The following is a 21,632-nucleotide window of genomic DNA, read 5'->3' as shown; positions in this document are numbered from 1 at the left end:
TTGCAGTTAGGACCTCATGAAAACATTGATGAATCGTTTGCGTGGAGTGATGAAATCTTCCCTTAACCGCGCGAAAACGTTCATTATGTCCTATAACATGTAAGAATATAGCCATCTTCTCTTCAATGCTTATTGTCCTACTAGCTTGCAACCAATTTTTTTGGGTAAAATGGTTGCATAATAAAGCAAATGCCTCTTGTGTAATACGCATCATATCGTAACATTGTGTAGGGTCTCCGTACATCAAATCTTGCGTATACGCGTACCCGCTTGAATCGTTATCTCCAATTCGATGAATTCTGATTAGTCTGCGTCGGTTTGACCTCAACCAATAAAACACAAGTAAAAGAAAAGCTACAACTTCACCATCAGAAACCATACTTGACCTATTACAAACAATTAGGTAACATGTTAAAGTAAAAAAAAAATCATGCACCAAAAGTCATATTCAATATCCAATAACAGCCAAAAGTCATGCAAATAACATCATCCAAAGTAACATCCAAAAAAATATCAAACATAGGATCCAAAAGTCATGCAACAAAAAACTAATAACCAAACTTTTCTACCCGCACCCATCAAAGGTAACCATACTTCCTACCCGCACCCATCACCCACGACTCACAACTAGTATGTGAAAGTCGTAACCAAACTTTGCTAACATCAGCACTTTCACCAAATAGCAAAAGAGCGGTCTTGTGTCTTTCATCTTCTTCTCGCCATTCCATTTTGTTTAATTTCTCCATACACGCATCAACATCCTTATCCATTTCACTTTTTTCAATTCTTTCATTTTTTTCCACTAACGCCCTTGCAAGCTTGACAATCTCCTCTTCAACTTCTAATGCCTTTGCATCTCTCTTTTTTCCACCAACTCTTTTGTTTCCACCAACTTCCGTATTTTTTGAACGTCCCGAAGATTCTTCACTTGCACCTACGTGTTGTGTTGAGGTTTCCATTAGAACATCATCATCAAAATCATGGGCACTAAACTCTTCTACAGGACGAGGGAGTGTAGAAGATGGCCCCCAACTTTGAAAGCCGGTTGAGGTCGACCCTTCAAATAGTTGGGTGCAAAGATCAGGAAACAGCAGGGGTTTAGTTTTCAATGACAACACGAACTTGTTCAACTGTTTACAATTTTTATAAATATTAGTATTTTTTATAAAAATAATTATAATAGTATTTGTTATAAAAATATTACCTTCCCCTCTTCCTTCCATTGTTCATCTGTCAGGTTAAATTTATTTTTTATAGGGTCATATATATTGCCAGTTTTGTTTTTCAGTTTCAGCCAAGCAACATAGTTTGATTTGTAGTAGTCAAAATGGTTTCTCATTTGCTTCTGATCAACCTCTTTACCGTGTTCGTTCATCAATTTTTCACGTACTATCTTCCATGAACTAGCCTTAAGCCCAGAACCCTCACGACCATTAGTGGTTAGTTCATGGATACATGCATCAAGAAAAGTTTTGTCCTCACTTTCATTCCAAACCAACATCCTAAAACATTAATATTTAAAGTAATTTATCATAAGTTTTATCAAGATCAAGAACAATCTTAACATTAAAATAATTTTCTGCCAATGAATCAACATCATCTTAAATAATAATAAAACAATTAAGGTCAACATAGCTCATAAACAAAAAAAATTCCAGCTTTCATAGCTTATAAAAAAAATCACAGCATTGCCAACATAGCTTGAACACAAAAAAAAGATTTCAAATTTTGTTCCAAACCAATATTGTCATCATACCTTTCATATTCCATAGCTTATAAACATAAAAAATCTGATTTTTGATTTTATAGCTTATACACAATCATGTTTTAGATTTCAAAAATTTGAGCAAAGAATGATTCTAATTTCATAACATTTAAAAAAATAGTTTCGGATTTCATAACATTACATAACATTACAACAACATGTGAAAGAGTCAATGTTTGACCTTTTAGAATCAAATGAATTGATTTTGAAATCAAAGTTGAGGGCAATTTGTCATTGTAACATTAAACCATTGTAAAAGAAATGTAGAACTGAAATTATTTAGGGACTGTTTGGGATGAATTTTGATTCTAAAACTAACTAGTTAGAACTTTGACAATTTATTGAAGAGTTTAATGTTAAACAAACACAAAGAACAAATAAATTAATGTTGAACAACAAGCACAACCTTCCAGCTTATTCTATTGAGCAAAGAAGCAACATTCTCCTTTTAAAGATTGATTGATTCAACATAAAAAGGTAAAAACATCCAGAAATTAAACACATTTAACACAACAAACACAAAAATCCCCTAAAAACACCATGTGGATAATCCCTTCAATCACATTCTACGCATACCAACAAGAATAATCATATTCTACAGGAAAAAAACCGAGAATCAAACATGTTTTGATGTATTTCTCGTCGGAGCTGGAACGGAGGGAAGTCTTTTGGCCGATAGTCGGACTGGAAGGGACGGCGACGATCTCTGTGTTGTGCGATGGCGGCCAATTTGTGCGATGGCGGCCAATTTCTTTGCTGTCTCGCTGTTAGGTCACGATGGGAATAAAGAAACAAGAGGGTAGGGAGGTAACTTTTTTAAGTCAGCAACCCATCCAGATCTGACCGAGAATCATTTGAGCCAGCTATTTCTGAATGAGAAAGCTACCTTATCAAACGCATATTGTCTGACCGAGTCAGCCCAAATCGCTGACTCGGTCCCGGTCAGACATAAACAAACGGACCCTAAGTCCATAGCTACCGATGTTCGTCCCATAGGCACTAAGTCTATAGCTGCCAATGTATACTCACATCATCTTCTATATCTCATCATTCGTCTACCCATCTCATACCCAACATATTCGTATATATAAAATACGTATACAGTTTAAATCCTTTAAAACATGTATAAAACGTTCATCCAGCATAGACAGCACGTATTCAGATAATATGCACACATAGCATGTAGTTTATATAAAATACTTCATATCTATGTGTAAGATGAAAGGGACTATGCACTCACCTGAAAGGTGGTGACTCGGCACTCGAACAGCGCTTCGATACTCTCAAAACAATTTCCTTCGATAAAACCTAGTACCAATACCACTAGGGTTTAGTCTAACGATAACCGCGACAAATTAATAGTCTGACTATTATTTTTATTATACAAGCGTTAATAACACTCAATATAACTCATAATAATAGCCCAAATAATTATTTTAAGGACCTAATAACATTCCTATAATTATTTGAAAGCTATATTAAAAATTGCGTAAGCGTAGCACACTTACAGCGAATTTTATCGAAAACCGGAACTTAATTGGAGCAGCGTTTCGAAACCGAAAGACTCTTTTTTCTCGGGACTCCGGGAGCCTCGGGGCTTCCTTAGGGTGCTAGGGGTTTAACTAGGGCTTAGGGGGTAGAAACCCTAGAGAGAGAAAGAAATTTATAGAGAGAAGGAAAATTGTGTGAAAAATGCGAAGACCCTCACCCCTTTTTATACCCTGCGAGGCCTCGGACTACGCTGGGCGTAATCCTTGGCTACCCGAGGCGTAACTTCGGATGGGGTTGCCAGATGGACTCTAGCTGTCTCGCACTCGGAAGGGATAAGACCGGAGGGTACGCTGGGCGTACCGAACTCGAACGTTGGGCGTAATGCGAAGCGAGGCGTGTCCGAATCCGAAGCGTTCACTGATCAGCGATGGACGGCCCACAACGCGCCACGTCATCAAATCCTTATCAGCCTTCGCAAATTTGATCATAAACTTTAAAAATTCGTAACTTTCGTGTACGACCTCCGTTTTCAACGTTCTTTATATCCACGCGAAGGTGGGAACGTACTCTACAACTTTCGTTTAGACTTCGTTAGCTAATTTTGGCTCGATTTTAAATTTTATATTATTAACAGGCCGGGACAGGATTGGTCCGTTGAATCCTCATAACTTCTTCATCCGACGTCCGTTTTCGCCCATCTTTTTCTCGTTATGCTACTCTTATCGAGCTCTTCGATTCTCATTTAGGTCGTGTCGGCTAAAAACCGCTCGATCTAATATTCGAATTTCGGGCTGTACACTGCTAGTCCGAAACTTCGAAAAATCATAACTTCTTCATACGAAGTCAGATTTGGGCGTTCTTTTTATCGATGTTCTTAGTTTAACATATTCTACGACTTTCGTTTAGAGCGCTAAGGCTAAATCTCTCTCTATCGTAAATTTACTATTTACGCTTCCCGATGCCGTGTCGGTTCCGTCGCGAAACTTCGACGGGTCATAACTTCTTCGTTATAACTCAGATTTTGGCGTTATTTATATGTACGGAAACCTTGTGACATATTCTACAACTTGGTTAAGATTATTTATTCTAAATAATCTTTCGTCGAAAAGTCGTTTTCGACCTCTATTGCCTCTAATTTGACTAGCCCGGATTTGCGGGCGTTACACTAGGTAGGCTTCCCAAGCCCACTATTGGCCCATAATCACTGAATCCTAATGGAACACTAAGGCCCAAGGACCTATAGTCCAAAACACAGCCCACACCGAGGCCCAAATGCTCAAAACCCATCTGGCAGAATTATGCGGGGCGTACTCCAATGTACGCTTAGCGTACAGGCTTGACGACGCGTACGTTGGGCGTACCTGCACGTACCCTTAGCATAATACCCTGATAAGCCAACTTTCTATTAAGTCTTTAATACCTCGATTCAGAAGCTACAAACTCAGATCCAAACCTTATTCCATGTCTTAAGCCATAAAGTCACTGACTTAGTGACTTTATATGGCCGAAACCAACTCAACCTACCAAAATAATCTTCTACTCCCATAAAGGGGACTATATCTCATGCATGGACTTAATAGGACCATAAAGGTTGGAACTTTACTACTTATGGGACTCATATGACTCTAAGGGAGGCAACCCTGGCCTTAGAAACGTGCTTAAGTCTCAAAGACCCAATCTTGGGACCAAAAAGTCCATAAACTTGAACTAAAGGAGATCTAAGAGATTAATCATCAAGCTCAAAACTTTTTATCTTGAAGAGGTCCGAAATGAAGCACTTAACGCAGATCTACAAGCTCTAGCTTCCAAGGTTCCTCCTTGCCAACCTTCTTCTTTTCTCTTCCAAGATTTAAACCACAAAAATGGGTTCTCCAAGGTCAAGATCTCACAAAATGAGGGTAGGTATGTTCTAGGGTTTCTTCTGAGGTTGGGGAGGCTGAAATGGGGCTAGGGTTGAAGCCAACATGTCCTTTATATAGTGCTCAACCCAAAAATTAGGGTTTCATGACTTTTAGCGTACGTTAGGCATACCTCCACGTACGCTGGGCGTACGCCTTGAACATCCGCGACCAAGTTGCCCCATTACGCTGGGCGTAACCCAGATTACGCTGGGCGTACCCACGCATCTTCCAAACATGCATGCATGGCCTTCCATGCGAACTTTTCTCCATAAGGGACATTATTGCCAAATCTTCAAAGTGTCATAACTCCTTCATTCTAAATCCGTTTCTGACAAACTTTATATCCACGGAAAGGTGGAGAGAAGCCCTACGCTTCTAACAACACGCCTCGGCCCGAAACCTTATCGAATAATACCTTTAAATTTTATAAAGGACTAAAACGCCTCTGGCCTTGGCCTTTGAACTCCATAAATGAATATTCTAGAATAGGGCGTTACACTAACCACATAGGTGGCTTATGAAAACAATCTCTATATTGTCACATAAACATTCTTTGAACTTCCTCATGAACCATACCCAAGATTCCTCGCACTCTAAGGTTCCCAAACCAACTGCTAAGAGTAGGGGTTCATGGTTTCCGTCCATAGCCACCGCAAAGCACATTGTTGCCAGATAGTTGCCAAGTAGGGGTAAAAAACCCACATATATTAATGGTATCATGCACCTAAGGAAGGTACGGATCTGCATAAAAATAAAACATGCTTATATTAGTCACATGAAAAATCTAAATGAGGTACATTACCTACAACTATTAATTAAATCAATAAAATAAAGATGACATACCATGCAACCTAAAACCACTAAACAGAATTGAAAGCGGTTGGTATATGTTTTCTTGATGGTTGTGAATGTATTAGGATTTGTTTTTTCAAGATTATGAAAGAATATTGGTAGGTCACAAAAGCTTCTTTCGTTGTAAGAAGTCATTTTCACATGCAATGAAAGTGTATTACGATAATCACACGAATCCGATTATAAATATACAAAAGTTGGTATTGAAATTGAATTACTTCATAGTCAAACACATGATTTCATAGTCAAACCGTAAGCAACCTTTATTGACTGACAAGACAAGGCATTATACTTGTCTGATTGACAAGAAAAGGCATTATACTTGTCTGCACTTCATAGTTCAACTTGAATGATTCATAGTCAAACCAGATGATTTCATAGCCAAACTGTAAACAAACTTTACTGATTGACAAGACAAGGCATTTTACCTGTCTGCACGTCATAGTTCAACTTGAAGGATTCCTAGTAAAACCAGATGATTTCATAGTCAAATCGTAAGCAAGCTTTATTGATTAACAAGACAAGGTATTGTACTTGTCTGCACTTCATAGTTCAACTTGAAGGATTCATAGTCAAACCAGATGATTTCATATTCAAACCGTAAGCAGACTTTATTGATTAACAAGAAAAGACAGTGTACTTGACGGATTACGAAGCCTAGGTCTATCGGGTGTAGCTTCATTAACATAAAAACATGATCATCAAAGTAATTTGTAGTCCCAGTAATTATTACCTCTTCATCTAACACCTACATTAATACGTTATAATTATTAATAAAATGTATGTATTTATTAAAAAATAGTATCATAAATGTAAGTATAATAACCTGGTCAACTTCATTATCATCAAAATCGAAAACATCATCATGGAATTGATTTGTACTCCGCTCCCTTTTGTGCTCCCTTTCGTCTAACACCTACATTAATACGTTATAATTATTAAAAAACAATATACATAATTATTTACAATTTATATCATAATTATAATGTATAATAACATTTTCAGCTTCATTATCATCAAAAACATTCTCATCGAATTTATTTGTAGTCCGCGCCCATCATCTAAAACCTACATTAGTACCTTTACATTATTTAAAAAATATAAATCTTTATTAACAAATTATATCATAAATGTAGGACGTCACTAACCTTTTCATCAAAAGAAAATTTTGTTTGAAATTGTGCTGGTTCATCAAAATTTATGTTGTTCCATATACTTTCGTCATCCACTTCTTCCACAATCACCTCGGTGCGATCTCAGTTCTTATACACCTGTTGTTCGAGTTTAAATAACTGTTTCTCCAACTGTTGTAAACTTGGTTTCCCACTTTGTCCACCTCTATCGCGGGATCGATCACTAGAAGATACACTACATGAAGATTCGTCTTGCCTCCTAAAATGGTTCCGTACTGGGGATGGAACGTAATGCAGTTCACCATATACATACTCTTGAAATGACATATAATAAGAAGATCTTCTCTCATCATCCCTCCTAAACAAATTAACATATTTATAATATAGGTAAAAGTTCAAACATAAAATTTAAATAAATAAAATAAAATATAAAAACATTTGTCATATCAAAAGTATTGTTCACATCAACTCATTTCAATTTTTTGGTTGCACTCTATCGCTTCATCCGAGGTGTATCTTTGGTTTTTCGTAACATAAAACCACCACCTCGAACTAATGGAAGTATCTTATAGAGTCATATCTATAATTTTAGCAATTATATTGATAACAATTATAACAACTAAAATACTTGTTATATCTTAAAAATAATTGTATATTTGTATACCCTGAATGGCGCCGTAAATCCTGACATGGAGTATTTGAAAGGTTGACGAGACTCAAGTAGTGATAAATATTTATTTATATTGTTAAATGTATCCTCAATGTCATCGTAGAGAACTCCCACAAATAGCTACCCTAAGCAAAACTACAATAAAAAACTTTTAATAATAATAAACATTATCATTAAAATATAAAACTTTCAAAGCTGACAAATAATACATGTTCCACCTATCCAAGTTCTCAGCTTAAAAAAATAGTATTGTGGCACACGATCATTTGTTTTTTTTCCCAAAAATCTTTCACACAAAACGTATATGAGAAATGCTCTAACTGCATCATCTACGGTAGCTCCTAAAAATGGTTTATTTAAAATAAAACTTTTCAAATTAGAGATTTTTACTAAACTATTTATGTGGTTCGAAAAGAGACATTCCCACAATAAACATCTTTTCTTACTACTAAATCTTTTTTCTAACACTTTTTTCCAATTATTTTTGGATAAATTCTCGCAATAAACATCTTTTTTTACTACTAAATCTTTTTTCTAACACTTGTTTTCAATTATTTTTGGATAAACTCCAAAATTAAACCCACTTATCAAACAAAACTCTTCTGGGCCATAAAACATTTTAGTACCCCCCCCCCCCCCTAATTTAAAATACAACCGCTTTATGCCATCTGGGGATACTACTACATCCGGCCATAACTGGTGAAGAAACATTTTATGAAACAACAACTCGCCCCCTTGTAATTGATGGACGTCCAACAAGTAACCAAACACAGTGTTTCTAAAACTTTCTCATCGCACACCATGCAATACTTCAAATACTTGACATATATTACATCTAGATCCTTTTAGGTTGACAACAACTTTAATATTTATATTTCTATAATCATGCTGGAATACAACAACGTGTTAGAAAACATATTATTGTAACAAAAACTTAACAGCTTATAAACTATTATATTTAAAAAAATCAGCAATTACAATCACAAAATAAACCAAATATCTGTTTATAATCAGGATAAATAAACCAATTATATATAAAAGATATTTCTATTTATAATCATTTTTATAACAATACCAATTAAATAAACATTTTTTTGATAGACTATATATACAACATCAAATTGCAAATGCACAACATCATCAAGCAGCAATAATCATTATTATTTCAAAAAAATCATATTATTAAATATATTAACTAAAAAGTACATCCACACAATGCACAATTTATGCATTATACATTTGTACAATCATACATATACTTATTAAATATCATCAAAACCTCAAGGCTACTAATAAAATATAATACCTATAAAGTATAACACAAAGATCTAAGAAAATCGAATAATAAAACACAATAAAGTTTTGTTTTTTTTTTCTTCAAAAGTTTCGGAATAACACGTAAATAAACAAGACCTAATGTTGATAAATGATGATTAAAACACAAAATGAGTAAAGATCTTAACATATTATCAGGATTGTTTATGAAATCGTCAATAATCGCAGATGGTTGAAGAAAATTGTTTCCTAGAGAGAAAGTTTTCCAACAAAAAAAAAGTAAAAAATGAAGCAAAAAAATTACTTTTTTATGCCTGTGTTCTCGAAAATTGTAGATGTTTTGCTATGTTTGCAGATGGACTAGTGTGAACGTACAAATTGCTAAAGCAGGATTGTGCCTTAGCGACTTGTACGTTCTTAGATAGCTTGCAAAAATCGCAAATGTCTGCGATTTTGATGACAAAAAATGTAATTTCGTTTTTTTTTTTTTTTTGTTATTTTCAACAAAGTAATTAACATATTTGACTATCTTTGCATTTTCTCATTATATTACCTTCTGTTTGTAGTTCCTTCATTATATTTTCTACAAAGTAGTTCCTTCATAATCCGATTCTTTCCATAGCATTATGTTCATTGTAACATTTGTCAAGCTTATTTTCATTATAAAATTCTACGAGCCAAACAACACTTTAGACTATTTATTTAGATCGTGATAGAATATATTTTGTTTTCTAAAACCAGATTTTGATACGTCATATATGAACCAATTAGGTGTGAAACTTGTATATTATATGAGTTTAATAAAACAAAAAATTAAATATAAAAGTTTAAACAAAAATTTATTTAAATATGAAATTTTAAATTTAAAATTTGAATTTAAAATTTGAATTTAACAGAAAACATATTAAATACTATAGGAATACTAGTATTATAATTTATTGGTTATTTTTAATTAAGACAATTATTAATTAAAATGTAAAGATGATTGTTAATTAAGAAAAAACAGAAACATAACAAAATAGCAAATGAAAAAAAAAATATTTAATCAAAAGTATCAAAAAAAAAATGACATGTGTGATTTTATAATTGTGATTTGATTATTTTAAGAAAAAGTATCATTAAATTATCCCACAGGCACATACCCATATTTTTAGCTACAGAGAATCGTGTGGATTGCCTTGCTGCTTTATCTATTTCTCATCCCTCCCTCACTCTCTCGCTGACGGAGAGAGCAGCCATGGAAGCCTCCAAGCTTCCATGCTCATTCGCTCCATTTCCACCCTCCACTTTAATTTCAAGAAATCGTACGAAATGCCACCATTCTCTTTCCCCTGGTAATTTCCTTCCACTTACTCAGTTACTCTTGCCAAATTATTCATCAGTTAATGTGCTCCTAAATCCTTCAAAATTCACGATTATACTTCAGAACTGAATTAATTTAAGCACTTGAATTTCCATGATGATTAAAGCTTGATTCTCGTTTGCTAATTAATTGACCTATATTCAGATTTCCAGTTCGTTTGCAGATACATAATTGATATGAATACCGTTATTTTTGGAGAAATTTTGATAACTATATACAAATTTTATATCAGACAATACAACACATATATATATTGATGTAAATTCGTAGCAAAATCTATGTCAATTCTAATACTGAAAAGAATTAGGTTTGACCTTCAAAAGTCAAATCATATCTCCTCCCATGGAACATGGAGATCAACATATGTTTGGTATCAATCGTTAACAACAAGTAAATTAGAGCTAAGGTGTTGTTTCTTTATGCTTTAATTGATCAATTGATATAATTTAGACATAAATTCATTTGATAATTTCTATATATGTGTTTCTATTTCACCTAAATTGATAAAAAAAAAAAAGCTAACAATACAGAGTTTATTTGCAGGTTTTTGGAATTACAAAGACTTTATTGTACAAAGATTATCACTAATCTATCCTTCTCACTTCCCCTCTAGAAACCCCAAAATGCAACTCATCAGAAATTCATCAGGTTTAATCATTAATCCTTAATTCCTTATATTAATCAATATTTGACATCTAAAACAAGAATTGAAGTTTATATAATCTTCCTTATAGCTTCAGTACAACCACTCACAGAGGATCATCATATAGAAGAAAAACATGAAGAGGGTCCCACAAGTGGGAATTCAATCCGTAGGCGATTTCTTGAATTTTATGCTGCAAAAGGTCACAAGATTCTTCCAAGCTCTTCTCTTGTCCCTGATGATCCTACTGTTCTTCTCACCATTGCTGGAATGCTGCAATTCAAACCTATTTTTCTTGGAAAGGTATTTAAATCCCCATTTATTAACAAAAACAGACTGTACTGTATTTGACATGCATTGGACTGAGTGCCCAAGGGCAAAAATTGAAACTTTTTGTCTCACCTAAAAAAGTGGGCAAAAGTTGCAACTTTTTTGTCTCGCCTAAAAAGGTTGTACAAAACACATTGTTGATCTCACGTTTGTGTAAAAGACATGAATGCCCTTCTGATGGTAATGATCGAAAATAGCCGTAGAAAGTTGGGGGCATTTTGGTCCATTTTTGATGGTTTTGAAATATGTTTTTCAGGTGCCAAGACAAGTAGCATGTGCTACTACTTCTCAAAAGTGTATACGTACGAATGACATTGAGAATGTTGGAAGGACTTCTAGACACCATACATTCTTTGAAATGCTTGGAAATTTTAGTTTTGGTGATTATTTCAAGAAAGAAGCTATAAAGTGGGCTTGGGAACTTTCAACCATAGAGTATGGATTTTTTTTTTTTTTTTTCTCAGACTTTATGAATAAAAGGATGTTTAAACAAATGAGGGAAGATTTGTAATATGTTATGGCTTAATAGGGAAAGCCTCATTTTTCCTTGACTTAATTGATTAAGTCAAAAAGAAACACACATATATAGCTTACTGGATTAAGTCTTGTCCTCATTAAGTCCAAAAAAAAGTAGCATTTATGGAATTTGTCTTAAAAAATTTCTCCTAATAATTGTTTATTTTTATGATTTGCTTTCAGATATGGATTGCCTGCAGAGAACTTATGGATTAGTGTCTATGAAGATGATGAAGAAACATATGCGATATGGCATGATGAGGTAAAATATATTCTTTAGCTTTTTTATTTTTATTTATTTATTTATTTTTGTATGAAAATAAGAGTATCCTTCTGCCAAGTGAAAATAAGAGGTAAAATACTGCTGCTTTTTGCTTCAGATAGGTGTTCCTGCAAATCGTATAAAGAAAATGGGTGAAGAAGATAACTTTTGGACAAGTGGCTCAACGGGTCCTTGTGGGCCATGCTCTGAGATCTACTATGATTTCCATACCGAAAGAGGGTTTTCAAATGTTGTAAGTTTCAATCTTCGTTTGTGCAAAAGACGTAAATGCCCTCCCTTTGGGTGAGACAAAAAGATAAAATTTTGTCCCATTTACATCGGTCTCAAAAGGGGAAGGGCCTTTTTGTTCGTAATGGTGTTGACTTTGTTGTTTTGTTTGTTGACTTAATATTCATATGTAGGATTTGAATGATGATACAAGATTTATCGAGTTTTACAATCTTGTTTTCATGCAATTTAATAAAAAAGAAGACGGTTCTTTAGAACCTTTAAAACAAAAGAATATCGATACGGGAATGGGCTTAGAACGCATGGCTCGCATCTTACAAAAGGTACCAAAATCTTCTTTCAGATGAGAAGGGCGTTTACGTCTTTTTTACATATGTAGGTGAGACAAAAAGCTGCAACTTTTGTCTTATTCACATCAGTCTATCCACTACACAATAAACACAGTACAACCTGCAAACGAGCTTAAACTTTGAAAAGGTATTAAAAGCTTATTTCATATGAGAAGGACATTTACGTCTTTTTCATAAGAACGAGTCATGTCCCACCTAAAAGACAAAATTTTTTATTTTATTCACGTCAGTCTTTTTCATAAGAACGAGTCCTGTCCCACCTAAAAGACAAAATTTTTTATTTTATTCACGTCAGTCCTATCACAAATGGGGTCAAATGAGCGTAAAACTTTCAAATTTTTAAATATTTTAAAACTTTTTTTACAGGTTCCCAACAATTACGAAACGGATTTAATTTTCCCAATTATCGAAAAAGCAGCAGAATTAGCAAGCATATCATATGCTCTTACAGATGATTCATCAAGAACAAAACTCAAAGTATGCTATTCATTATTCAAGAATCATTATTATTATCTTCCCAATTTACTCAAAAACTTTGTATTAAACATTACAACTTTTTAGGTTATCGGTGATCACATGAGAGCAATCGTGTATCTTTTATCAGACGGCGTATTCCCGTCAAACATTGGCCGAGGTTACATTGTCCGACGGCTCATTCGGCGGGCCGTACGTACCGGAAGATTACTCGGTATAAAAGGAGACGAACCGGAAAACCTCGAAGGCGCGTTTTTACCGATAATCGCCGAAAAAGTTATCGATTTAAGCACAGAAATCGACCCCGATGTAAAAACAAGAAAAAATCGTATTCTCGAAGAGTTAAAACGAGAAGAATTACGGTTTATTGTTACATTAGAAAGAGGAGAAAAGCTTCTAGATGAAATGTTGGACAATGCTTTGGAATACGCGACACTTCACAAAACCACCGCTTGTTTATCGGGAAAAGATGCTTTTCTTTTGTATGATACTTACGGGTTTCCGGTAGAGATAACCATGGAGGAAGCGGATGAGCGTGGCGTTTCGGTAAATATGAGTGATTTTGATGTGGAGATGGAAAATCAAAGGAGGCAATCACAAGCTGCTCATAATACGGTGAAACTCACAGTTGAAAACGGGTCGGATTTGACCCAAAATGTTCCGGATACCGAGTTTATCGGGTATGATACGCTTTATTCTAATGCGGTGATAAAGGGTATTTTGTTTGGTGGTAAACCGGTAATTGAGGTTCCCGAAGGAAGTGAAGTTGAAGTTTTATTGGATCGGACACCGTTTTATGCGGAATCCGGTGGTCAAATTGGGGACCGAGGGTTAATAAAAGTCAACGGGGGCAAAATGGGAATTACTGCGGTTGTTGAGATATCCGATGTTCAAAAGTCGTTAGGGAACATATTTGTTCACAAAGGTACGATAAAAGAAGGAAGTGTTGCGGTTGGTGGAGAAGTGGTAGCAGAGGTTGATGCAAAATTACGACAAAGGGCAAAGGTATGATTTTGCTCTGATACCATGGTGGAAGTTATTAGCAGCATTCACTAAAATGACCACATTGAGCATTTATTAATAACCTAACTTGAGGTTATTCACTTAGATGCTCAATGATCATATGGTCATTTTTGTGAATATATCATACGGGTTATTAACTTATTATATAATTTGGGGAGAAATTTTTAGGTACATCATACGGCTACTCATTTGTTGCAAGCGGCGTTGAAGAAGGTTATAGGACAAGAGACGTCACAAGCGGGTTCGTTGGTGGCGTTTGAACGGCTGAGATTTGATTTCAATTTCCATAGGCAACTTCTTGATCATGAGTTGATGAAAGTTGAAGATTTGATTAATGAGTGGATAGGAGACGCAAGGCCTTTACAAACCGAAGTCATGCGGATTGCAGATGCCAAAAAAGCAGGCGCGATTGCAATGTTTGGAGAAAAATACGGCGAAGAGGTATTTTTATGGCCATATTTGTGCCACATGACCTCGAAGTGTGTTTGGTCTGCATTGGACTGAGACTGCGACTTGGACTAATATCAATGGAACAATAACTACATTTTTTTGTCCCACCTAAAAAGGTGGGACATGGAGTCGCTCACGATCTCTTGTTTGTGAAAAAAGACGTATATATCCTCCTCATCCTGAACATCAATAATAACCCTAGAAAGCTTGTTTAGTCTCCTCTAGTCTTATCATGTCCAATGTAAGAAACGCAGCCAAGCTGCGTTTCTTACACCGGATTGAACCGTACTTGACTAGACAGGACCGGACAAGCTTTCTAGGGCTATTTTCGATGATCAGGATGGGAGGGTATATGCGTCTTTTTCCACGAACAAGAGATCGAAAGCGAGTCCATGTCCTACCTTTTTTCAGCGGGACAAAAAATTGTATGCCAAACATATGACAAGTCGTCTTGCTAAAAAAAATTTACATACCATTTATGATGTTTTAGGTACGTGTTGTAAATGTTCCGGGAGTATCAATGGAACTATGTGGAGGCACACACGTTAGCAATACTTCAGAGATCCGTGGCTTCAAAATCATTTCAGAACAAGGAATCTCATCAGGTGTAAGACGTATAGAAGCCGTTGCTGGTGATGCTTTTATCGAATACGTTAGTGATCGAGATAACTACATGAAGCAGCTTTGCTCCACACTTAAAGTAATCCATCCCCATTGCTTTTTTTTTTTCCATTTTCTAAATTTCAAAAGTATATAAATTTTAAATTTTTTGATCTTTTGATGTACAGGTAAAAGCAGAAGAAGTGCCAATGAGGGTATCTTCACTTTTGGAAGAATTAAGGACGACAAAAAACGAGGTCTCGGCTGCACGTGCGAAAACAGCTGTTTACAAAGCATCGGTTATTGCAAACAACGCTTTTCATGTTGGAACCTCAACAAAAATCAGGTTCAAATGGATTTGACTTTGACCTCAAAAGTCAAAAAGTCAACTATAGTTCGATTTTGTCAAAGTTTTAAACTATGTTATTCTTCAGGGTGCTTGTTGAATTTATGGATGATACGGATGCTGATTCACTCAAAACCGCAGCTGAACATCTTCTTGATGTTTTAGAAGATCCCGCAGCAATAATCTTGGGGTCGAGTCCTGGTGAAGATAAAGTGAGTTTAGTGGCTGCATTTAGTCCTACGGTAGTTACTATGGGGATGCAAGCGGGGAAGTTTATCGGACCGATAGCTAAAATGTGTGGCGGTGGTGGTGGCGGCCGCCCGAATTTTGCTCAGGCGGGTGGCCGGAAGCCGGAGAGTTTGTCGAGTGCACTTGAAAAAGCACGGACTGATATTGTTAAGGTTTTATCTGAAAAGGCAAGCTAAACCTTACAACACATCTCACGATTCTTGAATTTGTGTATAGTTATTCAACGTTGCTTTTATAGGAGTGCAAAAAAACCAAACCGTTTTGGAAAACTGATCGTTTGGTTTTTGGTTCTTAGAAAAAAATGATTTTTTCGGTTGGGTTAGGTTTTTATATATAGAAATGTGGAAAAAAGAAAATGAACTGAACTGAAATACAAAAAGAATGACTTGTTTTACATATAAGTTTAATTGAGTGAGTATGTTAAAACCTAGAATATTAACGTGGATTTGTTGCATCCAATGAAAAGGTAAATAATTGTCGACATGATAAGAGTGTTTGTGGATACGTGAAATTCTAAATAGGAGAGCATGAGTCCAAATTATGGTAGGCGTAAAATATGGATAATTGAATTTTTATACGAGTCCAAATCATGGTACGCGTAAAATATGGATAATTGAACTTTCATGTGAGTCCCGTTAACATGGACCACTCAGATGATACGGTTTGTTATTTTTTCTAAATAATAAACTTGTAACACTACTAAAATATGGTTCTAAAAATTTTGTTTTTAAATATAAAATAAACATGTCAATACATCAAAACATAAATATTAGTCACTATATCCATAACAATAAAATTAGAGTAAAAATCATCTCGGGTGAAAACATAATGGTGTGTGCAACGTAGTTATTCCGAATTCTTCCATTTACTATCAGAAGTATCTAAAACCAAAACTGAAAACCGTAATACGAAACTTAGTGAATTTCTCCCAAGCTACCTCATACCACACATATCATGTAAATATGAGATACGGGTTCCGTCCATACCCGAATAATGGGCCCCGTCCAATGACATACGGGCCCTGCCCACACTCGGTGGGATACAGGTTGTTTATATAACTTTTATTTTTAAGCACATGTTGTATTATGTTTTTTTAGTAAATTACTTGCTTTTCTGTTAAACTTGGTTAATGAAAAAAAAAAAGATGGTTTGGTTTTATCAAACTCAAAAACCGAAATTTCTGGTTTGGATTCGGTTTTAATAAAAATCCAAACTGGATAATATTCACCCTTATTTTTTAAAAAGAAGATAAAATGGTTATTTTAGATATTTAACAAGTCTTTTTTTTTTTTAACTAGAAAATTTTTTATTAAAAACATAGCCAAACAACAAGATGCTAGGCTGCAACAAAGACAAAGAAAGTTACATGATGATATTAAAAGGAGAACACCAACTAAACCGGTTATAATTTTCAAATTTGACAGTATTTTATCCACTAAGAAACCAAAGTAATTATATTATCAGCAATTTTAATAGGGCTAGATGTAACCATATTGAACACCTTCTTGTGTTTCACCTTTCAAATACACCAAAGAATCCAAAGTAATTACATTATCATCAATTCCGGCACGCTTGAGAATCTTTGTTGATCTATTCCACACCAATTGCACAACCATTTCAAATGGAGGACTTTATAGGCACCTATTTGATAATGAACATTTTTTGAAGAAAAAACAATACACATATATTTACCAAAAAAAGGGAAAAAAATGTAAAGAGCAGAAAATAGTTCGTTTAAATCTGAAATCCGAAAGAATATCATTTTTGAATGGTTTTTATGGCTTTCAATACCAAATTTTTATGGTTTAATTCGTGTTTTAGGCTAAGAAAACAAATTTGAATGGTTTAGTGAAGAATGTAATTTAAATATCAAAAATTGAATAACGATGGTTTATTAAATGTCTTAATGGTGTTGCAGATATGATTCGATACGAATCGGATGCTTATTTATTATGTTTTGATTATAAGATCAGAATCATTATTGGAGACTATTAATACATTAAAAATATTTGTTATATTAAACCATGTCGGAGACAAGTGGGGTTTTCATATTTTTATTGGTCATTTAATTTAAGTTTTGTAAAAAGTTTATTATTTTTATACTGATATGCAAAATATATTTAAAAATCAAAATTACCTAAAATGATAAAATAAATATATTATAAAATTTACTGGTTTTATTATGTATATCGAATTATGGATCAATAATGAAATTATCGTACATGTTTTTACTATATAATGCCTCTTAGTACAATTGATTGATGCAACACCTGCTTATCCGGGAAGTATTATATTTAGAAGAAATAATTTGACTTGTTTATTTATAAAATTATAATATGTCCATCTGTAAAATATTTTATTTATCAAAGAGTTAAATTTCAAAAAGATAACAAAAAATAAGATAAACATATCAAAAGTCATCCTTGTGCATATTAAGTGATTATCAACCCATATTAAGCCGGGCCAATTTAATGGCCATCTCATATTTCTTAAATTCAACATGTGGTTTTCCGGTCACATATGTTGTCATGGTTTTTCCAAAAAAGGTGCGACAAGTGTTCATGAATCATCTCATCATTATACATAGGGCTGTTAATCGGGTTAACTCGATCGGTTTCGGGTTAAACAGGTCGGGTTAGTCGGGTTTTTCTAGAAAAAATATTCACCCGAAACCCGACCCTAATAAGGTACGGGTTAGTCGGGTTCGGGTTAACCGGGTTTCGGGTTTGTAGGGTCGGGTTAATCGGGTTAGTCGAGTTGAAGTTGAAATGTAAGATGAATTTATGTTGTGTCATTTTAATATATAATCCACATGTATAGGGAGTTAAAATGTAAAGTTGGTATACGATATGAATTTTTGGAGTTTCTTTTACCATATTAGTAATGTAAACAGTGAATAAAATTCGTAAAACTATTACAATACAACCTTAATGCACTAAGAAGAGATGAAAGTTATGTCATTTTATACATCTCTATACATAGTAATTTTAGAATCTGGTTTGTTTAAATAAGAAATATGTATTAGTTGTAAAATCTCATGGGATCTTGAATTCATATCATTCAAGGCAGTAAAAAAAATTTTGGTAATAAATTTTTAATCGGGTTATTCGGGTTGACCCGAAACCCGAATTGTTTTGAAAAAATCAACCTTAAACCCGACCCTAATAATAATTCGGGTTAGTCGGGTTAACCTGATTAAGAGTTCTGACCCTATTAAACCCGACCCTAATTACCTTATTCGGGTTCAGGTCGGGTCGGGTTAATCGGGTTCGGGTTTTTTTGACACCCCTAATTATACATCTTACCAATTGAAAAAGTGAACAAAGCAACATTGTCTTTCTTTTAACCGTATGTTAATTGAAACAGTTTGATCTAAATATTTTGATTTATGCAAAATGCATTTTAATTCATATAAAACACCAATTTATAACTCAAGTGTGGTCCTACTTTGATGGAGTTCCGAATTACATGTGCATGAAATAATATACAGAAGAAATTGGCGAAAACTTCCCATAAGATGGATAAGAAATAAGGGAAAATACCGGCTATAGACAATTTTTGGGGTTGAATTCCAAAATATAGACACAAAAAATTCAACTTTCAGGTATAGACACGGATTCCGCGGAGGTAACTCCGCGGAATCGCAAAATCGTAAATAAATGAAATAATTAAAAAAAAAAAAACTCAAGATACATTCCGTGGAGCTACCTCCGAGGAATGAACTCATTCCGCGGAGGTAGCTCCGATTAATGGATCTTTAGATTTTTTTTTTCAAATCAATTTTTTGGAGTTTATATTCATTCCCCAACTAATTATTTTCAAGAAAAGATTATATTAGTATGAATTTTTCTTGACAATGTTTGGAATGAATGTGAGGTGGAAAAAAATAGTCTTTTAATTGGAGATCTTTACATAAAAGAATCATTGGAGGTGGATTTTTTTCCTGAAGATCAATTCCTCGGAGCTACCTCCGTGGAATGGGTTCATTCGTTAGAGATAACTCCGCGGAATGGATCTTGAGTCTTTATTTTTTAATTTCTCTCATTTATTTACGATTTTGCCATTCCGCGGAGCTACAGTGGATTCTGCGGAGCTATCTCAACGGAATCCATGTCTATTCCCGAAAATTCAAATTTTTGTGTATATATTTTGGAATTCAACCCCAAATAATGTCTATACTCGATATTTTCCCAAGAAACAATTGAAGAAAAGCATGGCATCCGACTCTACACATCAGTTTTATAATCAGCCTGACACCATTAACAAGGGTACCTAGTGTACTTTGACGATTCCATGCACATACACCTCGGTTTGCAATTCCCAAACCTTTTCTCGCACGATGTTAAGAAATATGCTCTTCGTCAACCGGTCAACCATAACTCATATAATATCATGAACCTTTTCAATTGCATAACTTGGTAAATAAATTCATATTAGATAGATAATTTGAAATTTCTTATACACTTCAAAAATGACGAAGCTATTGCTAGTTTATGTAATGATTGCAATTTTCGTTGGATGCATTTTATATTCCAAAAAATATACAATGCAACAATATATCAAGTTTATGGTAAACATAACATTATATAACGCAACATATCCATCTCATTAGCTCATTTAATGACTAAGCGTCAGATCAGCAATAAAACCGATAAAATTTATGTTACACAAAAAAAATAGTCAAACATCACTTAATTTTAATTTGGAACTTATTCGTAAATTAGGGTAAAATAATGAGATTTTAGTAGAACCAGATTAACAATGAAACCGGTAAACCAAGAAAAAAGTATCAAATCGTCATTTTTACCGGTGATTAATGTATTTTCGTAAATAAATTTTAGTTTGTGACTTATTCGTAAATTATGGTAAGTGTTATGAATTTTCTAGAGATTTTCCTTATACATTCGTATTTAAATACGATATGTGCTTAAAAATGAACTAATTAAATAAAGTGGTTTTCTAGAACATTTTTTGATAGAGGAAGATAAATTAGTTAGATTTATTTCTAAAAAAAACTATTGAAGTAAGTTAATCATTAGAGATGTCATTTACTAAGAGGTTAAAATTAAAAAAAAAATGATAAGATGACAATATTTTTGAGTCATAGAAAGATCAACTATCGGAAAAATAACAACTATTCTAAAAAATAACTCAAAATTACCCTAACCAGTGGCGGACCTTAGTAGGTCATTTGGGGTCCTGGGCCACTGCTCAATTTCCGGCATGCAGTGTAAATTTTTTTTTCTATTAGGTGCACCCGCTTAAAGGACGAGGGACACCCCTACTAAAACAGTATGCGTCCGCCACTAACCCTAACAACACCTAAAAAAACTTAAACAACATGTATTTGCAAAGACCAATAGAATGGTGATCAGTGATCACATAACTAGACCGCTCCCCTGTTTCATTTGACCGTTACAATGGACCGTCGGGTGAGGTCGTTCAGCCCAAGCATTCCTCTAATGCAGTGCAAGCCTGAATCAGATGAGCTTTTCATCGTCAAAAGACTCAGAACGATTCACTGGTAGCACCTCACCAATCCGCTCCCAAACATTGTTGGTCCACCCATATCTTGTTCAGTTTCGTTCATTTAGTCATTCATATGGCCATTCTCGAGACCCCCGGTAGAAGAGTCACTTTAACCATTATATTTTTTAAATATATATATGATAAAGTGCCTAAAATCGTTC

General features: G+C 34.4%; 1 protein-coding gene across 1 annotated transcript; it reads left to right on the top strand.

Moving 5' to 3' along the window:
- The first annotated feature begins 10,228 nt into the window (after nucleotides 1–10,228).
- Nucleotides 10,229–16,211, top strand: EMB1030 (Alanyl-tRNA synthetase, class IIc). The gene is made up of 13 exons (XM_079017929.1): nucleotides 10,229–10,421; nucleotides 10,994–11,098; nucleotides 11,185–11,396; nucleotides 11,680–11,858; nucleotides 12,123–12,201; nucleotides 12,320–12,454; nucleotides 12,624–12,773; nucleotides 13,167–13,277; nucleotides 13,362–14,279; nucleotides 14,466–14,738; nucleotides 15,238–15,447; nucleotides 15,536–15,693; nucleotides 15,782–16,211. Exons 1-13 carry the CDS (start codon nucleotides 10,325–10,327, stop codon nucleotides 16,116–16,118), a joined length of 2,964 nt encoding a protein of 987 aa, XP_078874055.1. The 5' UTR covers nucleotides 10,229–10,324; the 3' UTR covers nucleotides 16,119–16,211.
- The last annotated feature ends 5,421 nt before the right edge of the window (nucleotides 16,212–21,632 follow it).

This window comes from Lactuca serriola, chromosome 8 (assembly GCF_051521515.1).
Source record: "Lactuca serriola cultivar US96UC23 chromosome 8, Lser_US96UC23_V15, whole genome shotgun sequence".
NCBI lineage: Eukaryota > Viridiplantae > Streptophyta > Magnoliopsida > Asterales > Asteraceae > Lactuca > Lactuca serriola.
The sequence above is the reverse complement of the archived record's forward strand: the minus strand, read 5'-3'. Positions and strand labels throughout refer to the sequence as shown.

Bases quoted from the DNA above. Each gene is read 5' to 3' on its own strand.
- EMB1030 (XM_079017929.1), top strand. From the start codon at position 10,325: ATGGAAGCCTCCAAGCTTCCATGCTCATTCGCTCCATTTCCACCCTCC. The intron at 11,859-12,122 runs GTATGGATTTTT...ATTTGCTTTCAG, and splicing joins TGGGAACTTTCAACCATAGA to ATATGGATTGCCTGCAGAGA. The intron at 12,455-12,623 runs GTAAGTTTCAAT...ATTCATATGTAG, and splicing joins AAAGAGGGTTTTCAAATGTT to GATTTGAATGATGATACAAG.